We start from the raw sequence: 20,472 nt of genomic DNA on the forward strand, positions 1-20,472 counted from the left end.
CTGGTAATGACGGGCTCCCAGCTGGAAGTGAAGGAATCTCCTGGAGCGCCTGTCCATTTTGATGTGGTAGTAAGCATCCTGAAGATCTATAGAGCACATCCAATTGTCCTGACCCAGAAAGGGTAAAATGGACTGTAGCGTGACCATCCAAAACTTTGTTCTTTGAACAGACTTGTTTAGTCTGCCGAGATCCAGAATCGGTCTCCAGTCCCCTGTCTTTTTTGGTACCAAAAAGAACCTTGAGTAAGTTCTGGATCCGTGTTGGTCTGCCGGGACTTCCTGGATGACTTTTTTTCTAGCAGTCTTGAAACTTCTATGACTGCTTGGTCCCTCAGATTGGGTGGAACATCTGGAAGGGATCTGCTCGACGGTAAGGGGGGCTGACAGAAGGGAATTTTGAAACCTCCGGATATAACTGACCGTACCCATTTGTCTTGCGTTAAATTTTTCCAGGCTTTTGGGTATAGTGAAAGTCTTCCCCCCGACTGCCTCCAGAGGTGGGCAGCTGGGCAACCCTTCAGGGATGCTAAAAGGGCTTCTCAGAGAAGGATTCTCTGTTGCCCTGGTTCTGCGGACCCCCTCTGCCACGAGGGCGGCATCTATTCTTGTTGTTCCCCCTCTGCCCCTGGAGAAAAAAATTGCTACGTGTGTCAGGCGAGGCTCCCTGGGATTTTCGGAACCACATTTTATCACTCTTCTGACCCTTGGGGTATGATCTGGAAGGAGTGGAAAAACGGACTCCCACGGCAGAGAGAGTCTTGCCTTCTTGCCCACACCTAGTCAAAGTGTCTTTCACCTGTGGTCCAAAAAGAAAGGAACCATCAAAGGGAGTGTTGGTGAATGATGCTCTAAAGGGTTCCGCAAAGTTACACAGCCGCATCCATGCATGTCTCTTAAGGGCCACGCCCATACCTGCGGCTCTACTCGCACCATCGGCTGCATAGGAAATGAGCCTCATGGAGGAGTTGACTACAGAATTAACGGCCGCCAGCTGGGAAGCCACTTTAGCTTGAGCTCCCTCAGCTGATGGATCTTGAAGGGCATCTCCGAGCACTTTAAGAGATCCTTCCAAAGCCGGGTAAAATGGCATAAGTAGTTCAGTGACCTCAGAGAAAAGGTCGCTGAAGCAAACATTCGCTTCCCGTATCTGTCCATGGTCCTAGGCCCCTTGTTAGGAGGATGGACAGACTAAGAGGTTTCCGCTAACTCTTTTTTGGTGGCTGCTGCTACCACCATGGCATCAACAGGAACACCTTTGGTAAGGAACTGCTTATGGGGTGCTGCGATGAAATTGCCAGGTCTCCTCGGAGTTGGTTCCACTGTATCCGGGGATGACCAAGCCTTTCAAACCACCACAGACATAAGTGGGTCAAAAGGTGGAAAAACCCAGGAGGTGGAAGGTCGGGAACTGAACGCATCCAGGAATACAGACTCATCCTTTGTAGGGGCTAGGGGATTCCAGTTCCCCCTCTGCTTAAGCATTTCGAGGATGTCCGAAAAGGAAACATCTACAGAGGGGGATCTCGGGGACCCTTCCGAATCATCTAAGTCTGTATCAGAAGTGACAGACTCAGAGAAGTCAATGTGCTTCCTCTTGCACTTCTTCTTACGAGGGGGCTCCTCTGAATGATCAGGGGAGGCCTCGGAAAAAGAGGAAACACCCAATGGGGTGCCCTGGAGCGCCGGTTCCTCACGCTTGGGGTCTGGAGGAGGAGCAGAGGTTGGCAAAGGCACTACAGGCGACGTAGCCGATGGGGCCGATATTGGAGCTGACTCAGTGGCCAGCACACTCCTCATGACATCGAAGGCGTGCCTGCCATGATGCAGAGAAAGCTCCGGTTCCAAGGAAATCGGAATCTTTCTCCGCACCGAGAAAGACGACACCGAGGCCGATGTAGGAGCTGAGCTCACCTGCGCCAAAGCTCTGAGAGGGAGAACAGGGTCGGACAAGGGTCCGATGCCACTCGCCCCCCTCGGAGCAGACGAGGGAGCCCCGGCACCCAGATCCCTCGACAGACGGCACCATCGAGGGAATCTGAACATATGACGGAACCGAAGGAGATAAAGTTATCGGGGCTGACTGTTCCACTACTCGAACCCCAACGAACTCCGGCTCCGAGCTCAATGGAGTCGGAGGAGGAACATCGATAAAAGTGGACGTGGACGGAGCAGACAACTGTTGAGGAGGGCTGGACAACATCTTGGCAAGTGCCTGCGACTTTAGCAACCTACTGACCACTATCTCCACGTCGTGATCCAAGAGCCTAAAGGATCGAGAGGAGTGAGAAGATCTGTGACTGGGCTTGCTTTGCAGCAGGGGAGGCCGAGGAGCCGAATGTATCGATTTCAGAGACGGGGACCTCAGCCTCTTTTGGCTCCGCGAAGGCTCTGAAGTTTCTGATGGAGCCGACAGGGAGAGAGTCTTATCGGTTCCAACTGGAACCGAAGTAGCAGGTAGAGTCTGAACCAAAAACGGCTCCGAACTTGGAGCCGATGATTTGGTAGATTTAGGGGATTTCACAGGCTGAGTCTTGGCCGGTGAATCCTGGGGCTTTAAAAGGCTCCTAAGAATAAACTTATTCTTACGCTCCTGCAGAACTCTTGGACTAAATGCATGGCAGACAGAACAAGAGTCCTGCAGGTGCACAGCGCCTAAACAATAGACGCAAGAAGAGACATTTTCTGACAGCATGAGTCACACTTCTTGAACCCAGACACCTTGGAATCTTTGGACATCCTATAACAAAAAATACAATAGCTAACCAATCAAAATACAGTCTACAGAAAAAAACACAGTACACTACAGACTAAAGCTTTTTTTTTTTTTTTTGTATAGGAAAGCCTCTAACTCAAACGGCTAGCCTATAAAGAAGGTAGAAGGAAAGCCTCTAACTTAAATGGCTAATCTGACAGGAAAGGAATGGGGGGACTCTCTAAATTAAACAAGTTCTAAAGGGAAGGGAAGGAAGCTACAAATACACACTTAGCTAACACAACAAATATATGACTAAAAACTAACAAAAACCCCTAGGAAAAAGACTATTTCTAGTAAAAAAGTTCTATAAAGAAACTTTAAACGAGCCTGGGTCAGAAAAACGACACCTCGCAGCTGAAGCGGCAAATGAGATCTGGGTAGCTAGCGCTAGGCATCATGGGATAAGGGGTACCCTCGAGCCAGTAAACCGCTCTCGAGCTATAGAAGATGGCTGAGTCGGAGCAGAGGATCAGCTCCGATCCCAACCAGCAAGAATGAAGGTGAGATAGACAACTTAACATTCATTGTCTCCAGGTCCTGAGAATGACACCACAGGCTTTTTAGATACCATTGGAGTTTCTTCATATGCAGTCTTGCATATGGAATTAGTAGAATGCAAGAGGCCAGGAACCCCAGAGCTCGCAGTATTTTCCTTGCAGATAGCTGTGGTTTTTGTGGCCAATAGTCTGAAGTAGGTTGTCAAATAAACATGTTTCTCCAGCATGAGGAATGCCATCTGGGAAGCTGTGTTCAAGCTTGCTCCCAGGAATACAATCTGTTGGCAGGGTACTAGGTGAGATTTCTTTGCGTTGATGGTGTACCCCAGTGAGGTTAGAAGTTTCTTTGCGAATGCCAGGTGTTGTAATAGCAAGCCCTGGCTTTCTGCCTGAATCAGACAATTGTCCAACTACGGGTAAATTTGAATATTGACTGCCTGCAAAATGCAATGGCTGGAGCTAGACACTTTCTGAACACCCTGGGTGCAGTAGATAAGACAAAGGGAAGTGCGGAGAACTGAAAGTGCATGGAGCTCGCCCTGAAACATGGGTATTGTCTGCAGGATTCTCTTACTGGGATGTGCAGGTAAGCTTCCTTTAAGTCTAGGGCTGCCAGCCAGGCATCCTTGGCTAGCATAGGAAGAAGCTGTTGAAGAGTTAGCATTTTGAATTTTGGAACCACCAGAAAGGTGTTGAGAATAGAATGGTCCAGGATAGGACGCCAGGAGTTGTCTTTTCTGGGTACCAGAAAACGTCTTGAATAAAAACCTTGTCCCCTTTGTTCTGCTGGGACAGGATGAATAGCCCTGATAATGAGAAGAGAGAGAACCTGCTGTCGGGCCTTCGCCCACCGATTTGGGGGTAGGTATGACCAACCATTTGGGGGTGGTAGTGTGTGGAAGTGGAATCTGTATCCTTGGGAAACTATGTTCAAAACCCATTTGTCCTGGGTAATGAGTTCCCAGTTTTTTGCATGCAGGGCGAGCTTTCCTCCTAAGGAAGCAGATAGTTGCGCAGGGCTTGGAAGGGTCAAGGTTAAGTCATTGTGTCATTTTTCCATAGGGGGGGTGGCTTACTACTCCCTCCTTTGGAAGTGGGAACCCCCCACTACTTAGATCTGTACGTAGCCTGAGACTGTAGCCTTGGTGGTCTGCTGTCCCTGGGTTTGGACTGAGAAGGCCTGAAAGGGACTGGAAAGGACCAGTTCTTTGAAGGCCAATGCCTGCTGAATCTAGGAGGCTGTACTTGTAGGAAATCTAAGAGTTTGCATAGATTTAGTTTTTTCCTCCATTCTTTTGAGGACTTCTGCTTTGTTGCCAAAAAGGTGGTCTTGGTTTAAGGGAACATCCAGTAATTTAGCTTTAACATGATCTGGCAAGTTTTGTTCCTTAAGCCAAGCATGCCTTCCAAGTACAGACCCAGTGACAGCTGCCCTGCAAGATGCTTCTAAAGCGTCAAAACCACATTGGAAAGTATGTTTACCAACTTGTTCTGCAGAATGCATTACATCTTGCAAGTCTTTCTTCATAGGTTCACAGGTAGGTTACTAGGCTATCTGCCCGTGGCATTTATAAGCCTAGCCGAGTGTATCAGCTTTTGCCGTCCCATTGATTAACTGATCCTCTTGTCACGCAGAGCCAATGAAGTGATCCCAGGGGTGTATTTTCTGTTACGCATCCACTCGTCAAGGTTTCTCTTGAAGAGCGTTAGTGAGGGGCTCTGCCTAATGTAGTTTGGAATTTTGTTCCAAAGAATGCGGAGTCTCTGTAACAGGAATCTATCCCTCCAGTATGTTCTATTTATTGTTGTGGCGAGGTTTAGCTCACTAGAGCATGTGGCTCGCAGTGACTTGGATTTCTTTAGGTGGAGAATGTCCATCAATTCTGAGTTGGACATGGCTTTGTAAGTCAGGCAGAGATTACCTCTGAGTAAGCGATATGCCACTGAGTACAGCCGGAGTTTTTTCAGACAGGCTGCATAGGACATATGTTTGAGGCCAGTAATACTCTTGGTGAGGTACTTTTGTGGTCTTTCCAGCTGCTGGAAGTGTCTTGTGAGGTACATCCCAAATGGGGCATTGTACTCTATGATGGGTCTGATGAGTGACGAGTAGAGTGGCAGTATAACCTCTATTTCTAGATGCGAACCCTTTAGTAATTAGATGGGCCACACAGAAGGATTTCCTAATTACTTTGGCAATATGATTGTCAAAGGAGAGATTACTATCTACCTGGGTCCCTAGATCTCTTATTACCTCTTCTGTATTAAGGGGGCTGCCACCTATGTGTTAATTCGTGGGTGTTTTGTTTTTCCCAAACGGGATGACTATGCATTTTTTGGCATTTAGCTTGAAGCCATGACTTTGACACCAAGTGTCCATCTCAGTAAAGCCCTTTTGGAGGATATCAGTGTCGGCCACAGTCTCAATTATGGTTCCCAGTTTGCAGTCATCAGTGAACTTGGTTAGCCATAGTCCTCCTGTGTTTGCCTGTACTTCTGAGAAGTATATGCCGAACAGTAGGAGTCCCAGGACTAAGCCTTGTGGGACACCACTTGTAACTGGTTTAGAGTCGGACCTGGAGCCCGCTATTCTTACCGTGTGTGCTTTGTCTGTAAGCCAGTTGGCAACCCATCTCGTGATGTAGGGATTTATGTTCAGGTTGGTGAGCTTTTCTGTAATACTCGAGTGGGGGAATGGTGTCGAAAGCCTTGGCGAGGTCAAGGTAGGCTGTGTGAACCACCTTTTCCCTCATCTATGGCCTTAGTGACTGTCTTGAAGAAGTCAACCAGGTTTAGTAGGCATGATCTGCCCTTAACAAAGCCGAACTGGGTATGGTCAAGTGTTTGGAGGTCCCCAATGTCTTTGTTAATGAGTTCCATGATGATGCGCTCCATAGCCTTGCAGACCAGGCTAGTCAGGCTTTGTGTTCAGCACAGTCAGGAATCAACATCATTTTCTGTTTAAGTAGTCCCGTAATATGCCGCTGATACTTTCAGCATATGAAACTGGCAATTTAAAGCCCTAATGGCCAAAGTAGCAGAAGTGTATACTTTCTTACCCCATCTGTCTAAGGCTCTAGAATCACTAACAGAAGGGGTAGGATTTTTGGCACCAGTAGCCTTACTGCCTTTTGGTCCTTGGGAAATGGTCTCAGGATCCGCAGAAGGATTCTTGATGAGGAACTTGAGAGTAAAGTACTCTGTAGTACCTGTCAGGTTTTCTGGGAGCTGGAGGAAGTGTCTGAGGTAAGGCTAGATTCCATGAAGACGTCATCCACAACGTCCATAACAGGAGGGATAGCTAAATGCCTGTGTTGAGGCAGGAGTAAGAATTCCCCAAGTCTCTTTTTAGACTCAGAATAATCCTGGCTTTCCCAGCAGAAATGCTCCCTAAGAGTATGCACGGTTTCACCGAAAGAGAAATCTTCTGGAGGGGAAGCAGAGGGAATGGAATCCTCTGCATCAGAATCCTCATAAGTAGATAAGGACAAATCCTGGTAATCAGAAGGAGCAGAGATATCAGATTCCTGATCAGAAAGAAAATCAGTTCTAGGTCTCTTAGAGGGGGAAGGCTGGCTTCCCCTAATTAAAGTAATAAGGTCTTCAGCCATTCTAAGCATTTGTTTTTTAGGCAAATGCGCCTAAGTCTGCAGTTTGGTCATTGGTTTTCTAGGCGTAGTGCAAGTTTTTGGCCTGAGGAATTCGGATCTTCTGGATGGAAACGATGGCGTCTATTTAATATGAATGTCTATAGGCCTGAATACACCCTCAGAAGCCGGTGCCTGCACAGCGGCTCCGGACCCATCCAAGGTAGTCACATCTGCAATTTCCATAGTCAAAGCAGCATCTCGCGGCATACCAGACTCCGAATGGGTCTCAGTAGAGGCCTGCGAATCTGAAGTAGTGGGTATCAGGGGCTGCGAAAGCGCCTCACTGAGTACTGGCGGACTGGCTACTAGCTTAACAGAAGCGTGTCGGCAATTTTGGACCTATGCAGTCTGTCTTTATCCTTATGTTTTTTCGGAAGATCGGTAGTTGGATGGCTTAATGAAGCCATTTCGGAATACGGAGATAGAGTACGAAAGTATTTGGCTACAAAAATAGCCCGATGACTAACAGTTCGGGCGTTGAACAAGGCACAATACTGGCAGCGAAGGACATCGTGGTCTGGGCCTAAACAGGGGATGCAGCAAGAATGAAAATCTCTATGATGTATTTGCTTTCCACAGGCAAGACAATTGTTAACTTTTACTGACATCGGTTAGAGCAAGAAAAAGGCTCTCCAATGAGGTATTTCTCTTTTTTGAAGACTTCAAGCCTGAAACTCGAAAATGAAAATTTCAGGAGACTGCCGACCGGCACTTGCGAACTGCTTCGGGCACCGCATGGCAAGAAAGACTGATGTAATGGCATTGCCTGCATGTTTTATACCCCTGACGACCTGACATCATGGAAGAAGAGACAGCATCCGAAGCAGAAATCCGAAGACTCTGGTATTCAGGCTGGCTGAGGTCTACCTGCAGGCAGAAAACCCAAATGTGATGACTGCAACAGTGAAACATGAACATCATCTCACACCTGCTTCTCAACATTCCATGTTTACTGGGATAAGTGTCTTCTCTTCAGCTTAGTACACAGTGCATAATCATTTTCCACAACACTCATCTCCAATTTTAATACTTTCCTTTCTACCACAATTTTGTCAATAGCAACTCTTTTAGATGGTATGATTCCATCTTTACCAATATAGGTCTTGGAAACTTTCCCATGGCCAGATCTGAAGCATTGACAAACTGCCTCTTCAATTAAAGCATACCGTAGATCACCAGTCCAACTGCTTATTTGTATTTCCATAAAATTAGTAGTCTGCTCCTTCCAGTTTCCCTAGTATAGCAGAAAATCTCATGTTTTCTCTGTATGCTTCATATTCTACTATTGTACAGCTTTTCTTGAAAAGCCTCATACTCAGCCTTTTCTTCATTTCAGCCTCTGATTTTTGCAGTTTTATCAGGCCATCTGAATAATTACTTAAACCTATTTTTTTCAAACATTTTGTCATTTCAGTGTATATATTCCTTCAGTGTTTTAGTTAAAGCACCTCTGAGTGCATTTATTTCTTCAGATGACCTTATAGAAGCCAAAGAGTTAACATGGCAGATAAGGCTTAATACCCATACGTACCCTGGTTTAAATGATCAAATTTTTATTTCAAGTATTTTAAAATGGAGATCTTGTAAGGTTTAGATTTGTACTGCGTTGTTTTTCAGACTAAAGACATTTGGATTATTCATAATTACCTTTGTATGTGGTAACGATTATTTAGCTAATTTTGTTTTAGAGGTGTTTTGTATGCTTTTATTGGGGAGGGCTGTGTCATGTGACTTAATGGTTAGATATTTAAGTGTGTAATTAGTTTTAATAGATTCTGATGAAGTCCTGGATTCATTCGGATGAAAGCACTCATTTTTTTGTTTTTGAATAAATTATTGTTCCTGTGGCTACAGTTCGATTTTTTGCCCCATTTCCAAGTTGGTGTTGCTTAATTCTTGGCTGCATTTACTTCTTCCTTTTAAATTACTGGAAACCATCTTCTGTACCACAGCTGAAACCTGAAATGCTTTTTGCTGAAAGGCTGCAATATTCTCAAAGTTTCCTCTTCCTTTCCAGTTGAATTTCTGCAGTTTTCTTCAAATTTCTTCTTTGCTGGTGCCTTGGCAGTGTTACTACAAACCAGTAAACAAATGTTATTCAATCTGATTGCTTTGCATACTTTTTAAATTGCAGTTTTCACATTGGGAAGGCACTAATAAACCTCTTGTTCAGTGTGCAGCCATCTTGGAAGTCCCTAGTACAGCAGCTCTTGACACACCCATTACCTCATCATACACGCATTTTGTTAGTGTTTTGTGACCTGGGACGCAGAAGACTGTTAAAAAAAAAAAAAAAAAAAAAAAGAAAAAAAAAAAAAGAAAAGAAAAGTGGATTTAATACCCAAAGCTGGGCTATATAGATTACTATATATGTCAGAAAACAGATACAGTCGATACTTTCCCATGTGGGTCTGGCTGCCCTGAAAGCTAAAATGGATTTGGCATACACTTTAACCTGCTTTTTCAATGGAAATAGGATAAGAAGCAGCTCAAGACTTGTAAACACCATGTCTTACTATTCAAATTACAGCAGGGTCAACCAAGAAACTCCTACAAATAAATTTATGGGAATCTGGTACCTTGTATCCTCTTGTCCAGCTTCCTATGTATATAGCAGGCTTCAAGTCTAGAGAACTGGAAGCCGTTAATAAAAATATTCTCCAAATGAAATCCCTTAGCAGTAGAATAACCAAGCATATGGTGGTGTCCAAACGCAGCAGGTCTTATCAATTTTGCGCATCTAAAATTTTTCTTCCTTTACATCTGAAGAAATCCTTCATTCTATTCATTGTACCACAAAAGAAAATATCTTCATCTGCAGAACCAAGAGACATATTCTCCTCAGACTCAGATTCACAAGGGAATAGAGCTGAGACTAAACAAGACCTTCCTCCTGTGGCAGTATCCAACTTCTTCAGATTACAAAGATCTCTTACTCTTAAGTTTGAGATCAAAGGTTAATGACTAGAAAGAATGCAACTCCATGATGGGACCCCTGTACCAACTAAAACAGTCTTCCTGAGAGTCCTTCAGTCTGGAAAGAGTTGAACAGGAGGACAAATGCCAAGTTTTTTTTGGACTTTTTCTCCGGGAGGGTCTTCAGTCTGATCAACTTTGAAGAATCAGACATCCAGACTGCCCATAAGAGATCCCACTACCTCTTCCTTTAACAAACCTTGATGTAAACTATCCCCTCCTTCAGGCAGAAGGGAACAGGTTTCTCCCCTCTCAGCTTTGAGCACCTGAAGTCCAGTCAGACTAAACTACTGAATATCCTGGGCCTTACAGGACACCTATAGAGCCCTTGGCAGAAGAACAAGGCATAATAGACGGACAAGCCAATGCACTCAAACAACCACAGAGCAACAAATCACCAGAGATGACTCAAAAAATGTCAGAAATCAGTGTCTCTTTTGAAAACCTATGACTAAAAGGTGACATACAAGGAAAAAGAATCTGAAGTCATAGATGCATGAGCCAAGAACTTTATTTTACATTTGTTGACCGGGCTAGTCTAACTTGATGCATGTCCATTTTCAGTAGAGGCCCGGGGAGAAAAGCTCCAAGCATGAACGGTGACAAAGTTAACAATATATAAAAAGACATGTAAAATCACAAAAAGGAGGCAGCATTGGTCAAAAGAAAAAAAATATATAATAAAATTATAAACTATAAAAATTATACTAAACACAATAGTAGGTATGAGCAAAAACCCTATTAAGAGAAAAGCCCTTATATTTTATCCTCTTACTATGAAGAAAACAGTAGTAACTAGATTTGGAAGCATAGGTTAGTGGAGTAGGGAAAGGGGTTAAGAGCAGGAAGGGGAAAAAGATATCAGTCCAGGTTTGAACATGGACAAAGCCAATGAGTTTTAAGATGTTCTTTAAGATGTTTTTTAAATACAGAAGTAGAAGCAAGGGTTGATAATTCATAAGGAAGCTGATTCCAGTTTTTACCTGCTGTGCTCAAGAAAAGTGAGTCACAAGCTTTTTTGTTAGATTTAATCGAGGAAACTAGGAACTTCAAATGTCAATTCTCAAGAACTAGTTTAAAGTTCCTTAACCTACTATAAATCATTTTCAGAGTGAAGAACATGCATGTCACAGAAGTGGATATCATGATTTCCTCAAGGCAGAATACAAAGGCTATGTGGGCATCCTTGTAAGGAATCTGTGTACCACACAAGCATTTCCCTTTTCTGACAGGCCTAATACACTGTAGAAATATACTTCACAGAAAAAAGTAAGGAAATTCCCCAAAGGGATACTTACCTACCCATACATTTTTAGTCACAAGCAGACATCTGCAACAACAAAAAGTTCTGACATTTGATATCTGCATGTCCCTCGTTCTTAGGCGGATGTACAGTGTTGTACGGAAGGTACACAAAAACTTTAGCATACTGGCCTGGCATCCAATTTACTTAGTAACTAAGGCTACCTTACAGTACTCTAAGACACCAACTTCTTAAATGTACAGATGGTACCATGAAGACCCAGGTGACCATCAGTCCTGAAAATGCAAAAGGATCCATCTGTGATAATACACTGCTTCCTCAACTGTGCTTTGACACAGATGACATTTAAGACTTCCAGTATGGAACAAGCAGGTGATGAAAATGCTGGGTAACAAATGGATTCACAGTTCATAGCAAGTGCTAGGCTACATGTCCTTGTTGGCCATTTTAAGCCAAACAAATTTCCCTTCCAAAGGTGAGAATCAAACCCTGTACCCTTGTCCCTGAGGTAAACACCTTAATTACAACTGCCAACCCCACAGCCTTCGGCACCAAAGGCAGTGTGTACCTGTTGTTATCCCTGACACTGTCAAAGTTCTGGGACCACCTGACAGTGGCAACAAAGATAAGAAGCCTGCACAGCAGGCCTAGTATTAGCAACAGACCATGCATGCTATGTCTCCCCATAGCTGCTGTGCAGCATCCACCAGTCTTTCAAGCATATGCCTAAAACTGAAGGTCTAAGCAGTGTGTCCTGGTGAGAAAAAGACCTTACCAAGCCCATCAGACCTTAAAGGATGTGGAAAGAGCCTCTGGCTTAGAAAACAGCTGACCTTTGTCGGGATGGCTTGAATGGGTGCTTTCCAGAAGAGTCAAGTCAACTCCATGTTCTGACTGATCAGCTGAGGGGCAATGTAGTGGATACACCCAAGGACACTTAGGTTTTGCTTCAGACACTTAACATTTGAACTTTACTCCAAGTTAGGTCTAACATCTAAACTGTGTCAACAGCCAAAAATATGACAGAATGTGCCAGTATAAACATACATACCATGCCGGCTTCAGAAAAAAATATGCCAAACTGGTACAGAGAAGAAGCAGTGCAGCCCTGTTTTATTTCCGTCAGCATGGAAAGGACAGACATCACAAACACCAGCAGCAGTTCTCACTAATTTTTCAGCCTAGAAGACCCTCCCTTCCAGGGAAATCTTGTCACCCTGAATTACTGCTTTAGGCATCTACAACTGCTGACAGCATAATTCAGGGAAGTTTTGTCTCCTTTCTCTCCACGGCCCCCAATACTTATTCTTCCATACCTCACAATAATGGAAACCATTTCTGTCAGGCAATGACAATCAAATCATATAACATTTTATCAAAATCTACTTTTACTAACTTTAGATGGCTTCTCTCTCCCTTCACCTCTCACATGAACATAAACTAAACTTCACTTTTGTACTTCACCATAAACAAAAGTTTGCAATATCTTTCATATATTGTAAAATTCTTATTCTGAATACAAATTCAGACTCTAAGAAGCTCCTCAATGTATCGAGTTATTAAAATCAAAAGCTGCTGTTTGTTAACAAAAACACTTCTACATGCACCTGTGAGGAAATTAAAAAATAAAATAATATAATTAAGGATAAAGTACTTGTTCACTAATAAAACAGGCAGAAGGATTTGCCATTAGCAGTGATGCAACTGGCAGCCAATGTTTTTCAAGTGGCCAATATAACTGAAAACAGCTAAATATGGGGATGCATACTGACACCTCCCCCAGCCCCCCATTTACAACTCTTGCTGAAAGAAAGGCCAGAATCTAATATTTAATCTAGCTAAAGTTCTTTGATCATTGCCTACTTAATACAGACTGAAAAATGTAACGGGGAGTGGGGAAATAAATTCATGCATTTGGATATTATAAGCATATAAAGAATGGAAACAGTCATTCCCCTTCATTTCTTACAGGATTACTGTATTTTTTTCTGTTACCTGTGCAATGGCCCACTTCACCATAGGGCCACAAGCCAATGAGGCACGGTTTACTAATTCATAGTTGTAACTTGGATTAGATAAGTAGTTCTTCTTCATCTTCTCTCTGATAGCATCACTACAGGAAAAACAAAACACAACAATCATGAATTATGCACAAACACAACAATCAGTCAAATTAAACACTGTTGATCATACTGGAGAAGGTACAATAGCAGAAAATGAATGAATAATGCAAAATGAATACCTCAGATCTTCAGTATTAAAGTTGACAATGCTGGTGATGAAATTATCCCTGATAATAACTTGTCTTATCTTTTTCCAGTCATTAGTCTCCTCACCAAGCAGCAGACAGATTGATTCTAAAGCCAGTTTAACTGCAGCAGGTGGGTTAGCCATTGCTCTCACTTCAACAAGATGCTGTTTCTTTATAGAGCTCACAGCTAAGGGGATGGTGAAAAAGGTATTTATTTAATAAAACATGCAATATATAGGGAGTTAGCAGCTACTACTGGGAATTGAGAAAAGAAATATTAGTTCTCAGAGTAGTAAAGGGAGCTGTGACAAATCTGCACATATTCTTTTAGTTTGCACACTATATTGTTCATTGTGCCAAATTATGACCTTTCTAAAATTTTAACCTCTGACAAAATTAGTCATATATATTAGATACAACTGCATTTTAACCGGATACCTACTACTCTTCTGAACAATTTCTTTTTTTTTTAATTCCCAGTAATAACCTTTACTCCTCAACAGTTCACCTGATCTCTTCAGCAGAAAAGTTAACAATGGTGGGGATGAAGTTCTCCCTCATAATGATGGATCGAATCTGTTTCCAGTCAGTCGTACTTTCACCCAAAAGCAGACAGATGGATTCCAGTGCAAGCTTCACTGCTGCTGGTGGATTGGCCATGGAACGGACCTCCACCAGGTGTTGCTTCTTTATAGACTTAACAGCTAACCACAGCAATAGATCAAGCCCGAGTCCCAGGAAACAGCAGAGAGAGGTTTGAATACAAGTGAAGGGGAAAAAAGAACAGACATACCAAAACGGTAGGAAAAAAAAAAAAAAAACAGAATTAGAGATATAATTTCAAAATTATTCTCAACTCATATGTGATACAAACTAATGATTTCTATCATTCCTTACAAATCAATTTAAAAAAAATTGCTTCTGTTCTACTTTAACTTGCAGCTCCCTGGGAACTACTGCAGCACTGGAGGTGTATAAAGGAAAGACAGCTCAGTGCCAAGAAATCTGACAGCTGAAAGACCGATCTCTCCTGTAATGTCCCTTGTACACTTCTCTAAAGTCAACAAATGTGACCTTTTAAGGAAGCAAACTATACTGCCCTTATACAAAATAACTAAACTTTAATAACAGATTTATATTCCAAAAAAGACATAACAGGCGTTTAATGTATTCTTAAACATCTACCCTGTCTACTGATATACATACACAATCTACATTTAACCCTTTCTACTCACTTAACCTAACAACCCTCTAATCTGTCACACTACTTAAAATATATCCTATGTTGTACTACATTAACAAAACACACATATCCTATCATACATGCATATATATATATATATATATATATATATATATATATATATATATATATATATATATATATATATATATATATATATATATACACACACACACACACACACACACGGCTCTATCTTGGTCTATGCTTTAACAATCACTCTTGTTTTACCATTTAATGTCTCATACTACAATACACACACAAATACCTCTTTTTAAATTTATACATCTTATTTTTAATGTTGTCATGTCTTGCACACATGTATACCTTGCATGCCTGACTGGCTTGTTTAACACTGTACTGCATTTTTTTCTTATACAAGGATACCATAACAATTTGAGACTTTCTTCGCAGACCTCAATTGAAAAAGGGTGAATGGTGGTCAACAGCACTATCCTAGTAAACTCACAGAAGTAACTAAACAAATAAATAAATGCATACATAAAGGCATACTTATCAAAAATTGGAAGAAAGGCTTTCTTGTTCCAAGCCTTCCACCATTCATCACAGCAAGACAATCAAGTGATGCAAGCAGCTATCACTGTAGGCCACCAGGAAGAGGCCAGTAAAGGCAGGTGCATGAATAAACTAAGTATGTGTAATTGAATATGTATATATAACTGAAATCACTTCTCCACATCAAACAGAAAATACAAATGATTTTCTCCAACACAACTTATATGTTTATAAAAAAGAAAATACAATACGAACCATTCTGTGCTTCAATTACAGCAGGTTCTACTTTATCAAGATCTTCTTGCACAGACAAGCTCTTATCCCCGATGACTTGCTGCTGCTTACTTAGCTGTTCTCGAATTTCTTGGCTCATAACCTGTATGAAAGCAGAAGAAATAACATTCAAATCCAAAAACCAGACTATGTACCGCTTTTGTTTCTTCTTTCCTATATAGTTCCAATATTTGAAAAAAATATATACATATTATACTAAGCAGTGAAATCAAATTACAATAAAGCACTACCACTAAACCCCATTTACAAAATATGGATTTCATGCAGGAGGAGACTGGCCATATACTAATAAAAATGTTTTCTATGCACTTTGCCCCCATCAGTGGAAGAAACTAAGGGCAAAGCACCAGTAGAGAATGGGGGGAGCAGCCTTTCAGCCAGGCTGTACATAACCTACTCATCTGTGGAGTGCAAAAGGTATACTTAGGTGTGAATTATTTATTTAATTACACACTGTTGACCAGTTTAGTCCCACTATGCCAAAGGCCTCTTTTCAGGGCATAATCTAGCTGGTACTCATACTCACTAGAGGACAGTTTGGTCAAGGAACTGGAGAACTTCCCCTACTCTTTCTGGAAAGTGCCAAGGGATCTTTTTATATCCAACATCAGCTACCACCAACTCAGGCAGAAGGGGCCTTTGTTTAATATCTTTTTCAAAGGACAGGTTCTGAAGATGTTTAAAGCACCAGCAAGAGCTTAAAATGGGGAGAGGATACAAGAGAAGAAAATACAAATAAGATTACAAGTTCTGACATGTTTTAACAAAGAAACAGAAAAAATTATTAAAAAAAGAAGCAAGAGAAAATGTACACAATGGGAGAAGCAGGGAAAAAAAAAGATTTTTTTCCCCATCTCCTGCTAGAAACACCTTTGCCTTTCCTCCCTAAATAACCCATTGGTTCCCCACTTCTTCCCAGCATCACAGACACTGTAAAGAGGGACGAAAGTTTGTGAATGCTACCATTTTACAGAAGAGGACTAAATACTCTGCTTTGGGTCTAACCCCAACCCCTGGTGCTTCTGTGCTGTTGGAGAAAACTATAACCTACTATACAGTCGAGGGGCATCTGCACGCTTTCCCATGCACTTTTTGTTTGGTAAACCAGCGTGTACATAACGCCCCAAATCTGCCTCCTATCTTGTCACCCGGTGAATGCCAGGTGTCAGTCTGGCAACAGGTCAGGGACATCTCCCTTTCCCACAACGGATGAGTGACCAACTTCTCTAGCTGGCTTCTCCACTGCCTAGGTCATTAGATAATCCCAAGATCATCTGGATCTCTGTCAGGTTTTCATCCAGCTGAACTAAAGAAATGGTATGAAGAAAAAGCTATCTTACAAGAACACCATGCAGAAATAAAACTTGAATGAATACAATTAAGCACAGCAAATGAAAATGAAGACAATGAAAAGCAAGTCAAACCCCAATAACAGGTCTCCCACAAGAGATGAAAGAATGAAAATTACTACCAATTTAGGCAACATTGACGAAAATATGCTTGGAAAACCTAGGCTCAAGCCATCTATTTTCCTCCCATTTGAAACACTGTCTTGGGAAGAAAAGGACTAAGAAAATTGGCAAGGAGGTCAGATTATGGTAGCCCTGAGTACATTATGCAAAACTGAAAAAGAACCCTACACCAACAGGCATAACCAGCTCTGAGAAACGAAATAAGGGAGACAATTCTTGGCTGAATTAGCCAGATGGTTTCTCTCACTGCACACACAGTACAGGCATGAAATAAATACACAAGCAAAGAGGCCAAATTATAGGTGCCAGGCCAAAAAAGAAGTGAAATATTAACAGCTGGTTTACAAATTGAGATTGCTCTAAATCAAAGAAAAAATGCTTCAGAAATACTCAGTTGTCAAACCCTGGCAAAACACATAATAGTGCTGCAATGTAGCATAAAAAATCTGATCAAGAAGGTTTAAACTAAGAGTTGAGATGTGACAGTCAGAAAAGGGCAGAGAAAAGGAAAAATAGTCACTGAACAAAAAAACTCCAAGCGAATCAAGATACAAAGAAAAATAAAAGAATGATGTCTGGACAAAAGAATCTGTGCGATATTAAACAGGAGTCCAAATAAGAAACTAACCTGGAAAGTGGAGGCAAAAATCTCATCCACAGGTACAGGTAAGTGATGCAAAAATACAATGTGAGCATCAGGAAAACAGAAGTTATAATAAACAATGAAAAGTAATAGAAACCTCATTGTTCCAGCTAATCTACTATGACCTCCTTCGATCACATGATGGTCCTAGATTGAGTACTTCAACCAGGTGAAAAATAATTTTTTCCAAAATCCCACTCTTGGGGACTTCTGCAGCAGGTAATGTGATGCAACACACTAACAAGTAAGAAGAATCACTCCTGAAACCTGCTAGTTTGTTTCTGTGCTAAATCAAGAAGCAAACAGACCTGAGACAGACAAAAAAAAAGCACCAGCAGGAGCTTTTGCTCAAGCAGAGGAATGTGGAAGGATACATCAAAAACGGTAGCCTAGTAGATCAGCTGATAAAGAGTCATCTTTCACGTATAACCCTTGGAGATCTTAGGTTGGCCAGAATCCCAAACAGCACCACAAAAGGGGGGGGGGGTAAGGTCAGTTCCTGGAAACTATGGATTTCCCCAACATCAAAAGTGTGGCCAAATTCCTTCAGACATGATCAGTATTTGATGAAGGTATGTGCGGAGGACCACAGTACTAACATAGAATGCAATGGAGTCAGACACTTCCCCAGTGCAGTGGACTTCAACATCAGGAGTTCCCAAAATGTGGCGAGTTGACTGATGGCAAAAAATATTTAATGAAGATAGACCCCTTGGAAAGTGCCACACTGACAATTGCAACCCATTTACTCCCCAGTATAAAGAAGATGGCCAACTGGTCCAACTTCTTAAACCTCAGGCACCAGATCAAATAATATCCACCTGTGCACATCCAGAGTGCAACAGGCTCTCTATTCCTTGGTTTCTACAGCCACAATGAAAACTAATTTAGGGACACCTTTAAACCTACTTAAGAAGTGAGTGCACCTACTAAGGAACACACAATGCAAGTGAAATAACAGATATGGTTCTCTAAATGTTAAGTGCTCAGTGACAACCCCCTAGAAAAAATGTTTTCTATGAAAACTTTCAAAGCACTGGTGGAAGGGCACTGCAAAGTTACAGTCCCATGGAGGGAAGGAATTCCTCAGATGAAGAATTTGCAGTGCACTTTTCAGGAACTGCTTAACCAGCTAGTGCTGGACCACAGAAGCCTACCATCCACAATATCATGAAAATACAAAAATAATTTAGGCATCCAGCATGACCGCGGACTAACACACAAGTTATACAAGTTTTTAAAACACATTAAGATAACCTGCAAAGTGGATTGCTCCATCACATACACAGAGAGAGCCTCAGCAATGACCCAACATTGTTAAGTCATCCTAAGGCTAGCAGTGCTGAGTCTGAAAGGCAATGGAATGAAGGGGCTGAGCCCACTTGCCTCTCCCAGGGGTGGGGGCATGGGGGAGAGGGTTGTATACTCGGGAATACATGTTCTGTTCAAACTCCTTTGTAGAGATGGCAGACACAACATAAGCATTTGCGTCTAGAAGGCGTGGGATATATATATAGACATGCCATTTGCAGAAGTGATTAATTGCGCTTGTGCAATAACCAAGGAGCACACAACTCTGACATGCTAACTAGGTAAGCAGAGAGAGCAACCTAAGGTCACTTCCTGCATACACACCAGCTTTCTGGCAGCATCAGTCAAGTCAGAGACGCATGTCAACAAGTACAGTAAAATAAGATGCTCAAACTCAGGAGAGACACCAAACTCTGAGCTGAAGCTAGCCATCACCTCCTCACCATAATGGACATTGCTAGCTTAGACAGGGAATGCTTCTTGTGACATCAGGGATCACAACTTGAAACATACGGTAACAAAAATAAGTGTCTTTTCACCGAAACTTACAGTGACACACATCAGCAGTATGACTTCCACTGTGACCCCCTCCCTGCAATAATTAACAGTGGAGTAGGGGATCTCCAGACTGCCCCAGTTCAGGAGGACTCTGATGGGAGACTGTTTCTGAATCCACAGGAGAAGAAGCCCAGTTCAGACCTCCTTGGAATCGTGAATTCCTGAGAAAGATATACCTGTCTACTGTCCAAACATCATCCCACTATACAGGGGGGCACCTCCTTGTGCCTTCTTACTTTTTCAGGGTCTACTCTGGGAGTGATGCTCAACATTTTACATTTCCAATCTTGGATCTGCAACATTCCACTGCGCATTATACCACTGCAAGAAAGTCAATGGGTACAACCCTACATGCTATAGCTCTTCAAACTGAGGGATCTGGTCTTTCAGTACTGATGTCTATACTTACTACATGTATATCGCACCATCCAAGACAAGACAGAAACAGCCCTTTTTTTTGCTAAGCTGGTGCAACCTTAAAAGACGGTATTAATTGTAATTGTAGCTGTAGAACCCCCATAATGGTAAGGTGCAAGGGAAAGAGTTCCCTTAAGAACTTCTAAAAAATAGGCTGATTTGCTTTTGTATTAGTTAAACAGGGTGAAAGGACAGAATGATTAGGATGTTGGGCATCAGGATGATGCTTATCATGATGAAAAGTAGATCTCTTGTTTAGGTAAAACATGGTTGGCTGACTGATTAGTTTTCACAAGAGAAGCAATTGTGTACAAAGCCTTTACAGTCAGATGAACTGCTCTAATCTTCAGACAGCTGACGTGGAGACACGAAACTAGAGGGTAATACTTCCTGCATCAACAATGACACACAGGTCAAGCAAAAGAATTATCAAACCTCCAAATTTATTTTATTTTTGGTATTTAAACTGGACTGACAGAATCCCTTTTCAATTACCAATTAGTTACACATGAGGAAAAAGACAATGCACAAGAATAAGGAAAAAATAGAAATGTGAAAGGAAAATAAACTAACAAATATTACAAGACAGTAGCTACAAATACCTCATGCTCAAAACTAGACTGTA

At 42.0% G+C, this 20,472-nt stretch overlaps 1 protein-coding gene across 1 annotated transcript in view; it reads right to left on the reverse strand.

The window, feature by feature from the left end:
- The window catches only part of DYNC1H1 (dynein cytoplasmic 1 heavy chain 1), a 3,754,902-nt gene that overhangs the window by 949,477 nt on the left and 2,784,953 nt on the right, over window positions 1–20,472 (reverse strand). Inside the window, exons 63-65 of the mRNA XM_044073590.1 lie at window positions 15,408–15,528; window positions 13,902–14,097; window positions 13,138–13,255 (exon numbers count right to left, since the gene is read on the reverse strand). Of these exons, the coding sequence (XP_043929525.1) occupies window positions 13,138–13,255; window positions 13,902–14,097; window positions 15,408–15,528 (435 nt within the window). The remainder of the gene's footprint in view (window positions 1–13,137; window positions 13,256–13,901; window positions 14,098–15,407; window positions 15,529–20,472) is intronic.

Source organism: Protopterus annectens, chromosome 6.part0 (assembly GCF_019279795.1).
Source record: "Protopterus annectens isolate FY-2018-M chromosome 6.part0, PAN1.0, whole genome shotgun sequence".
In the NCBI taxonomy this organism is placed as follows: domain Eukaryota; kingdom Metazoa; phylum Chordata; order Ceratodontiformes; family Protopteridae; genus Protopterus; species Protopterus annectens.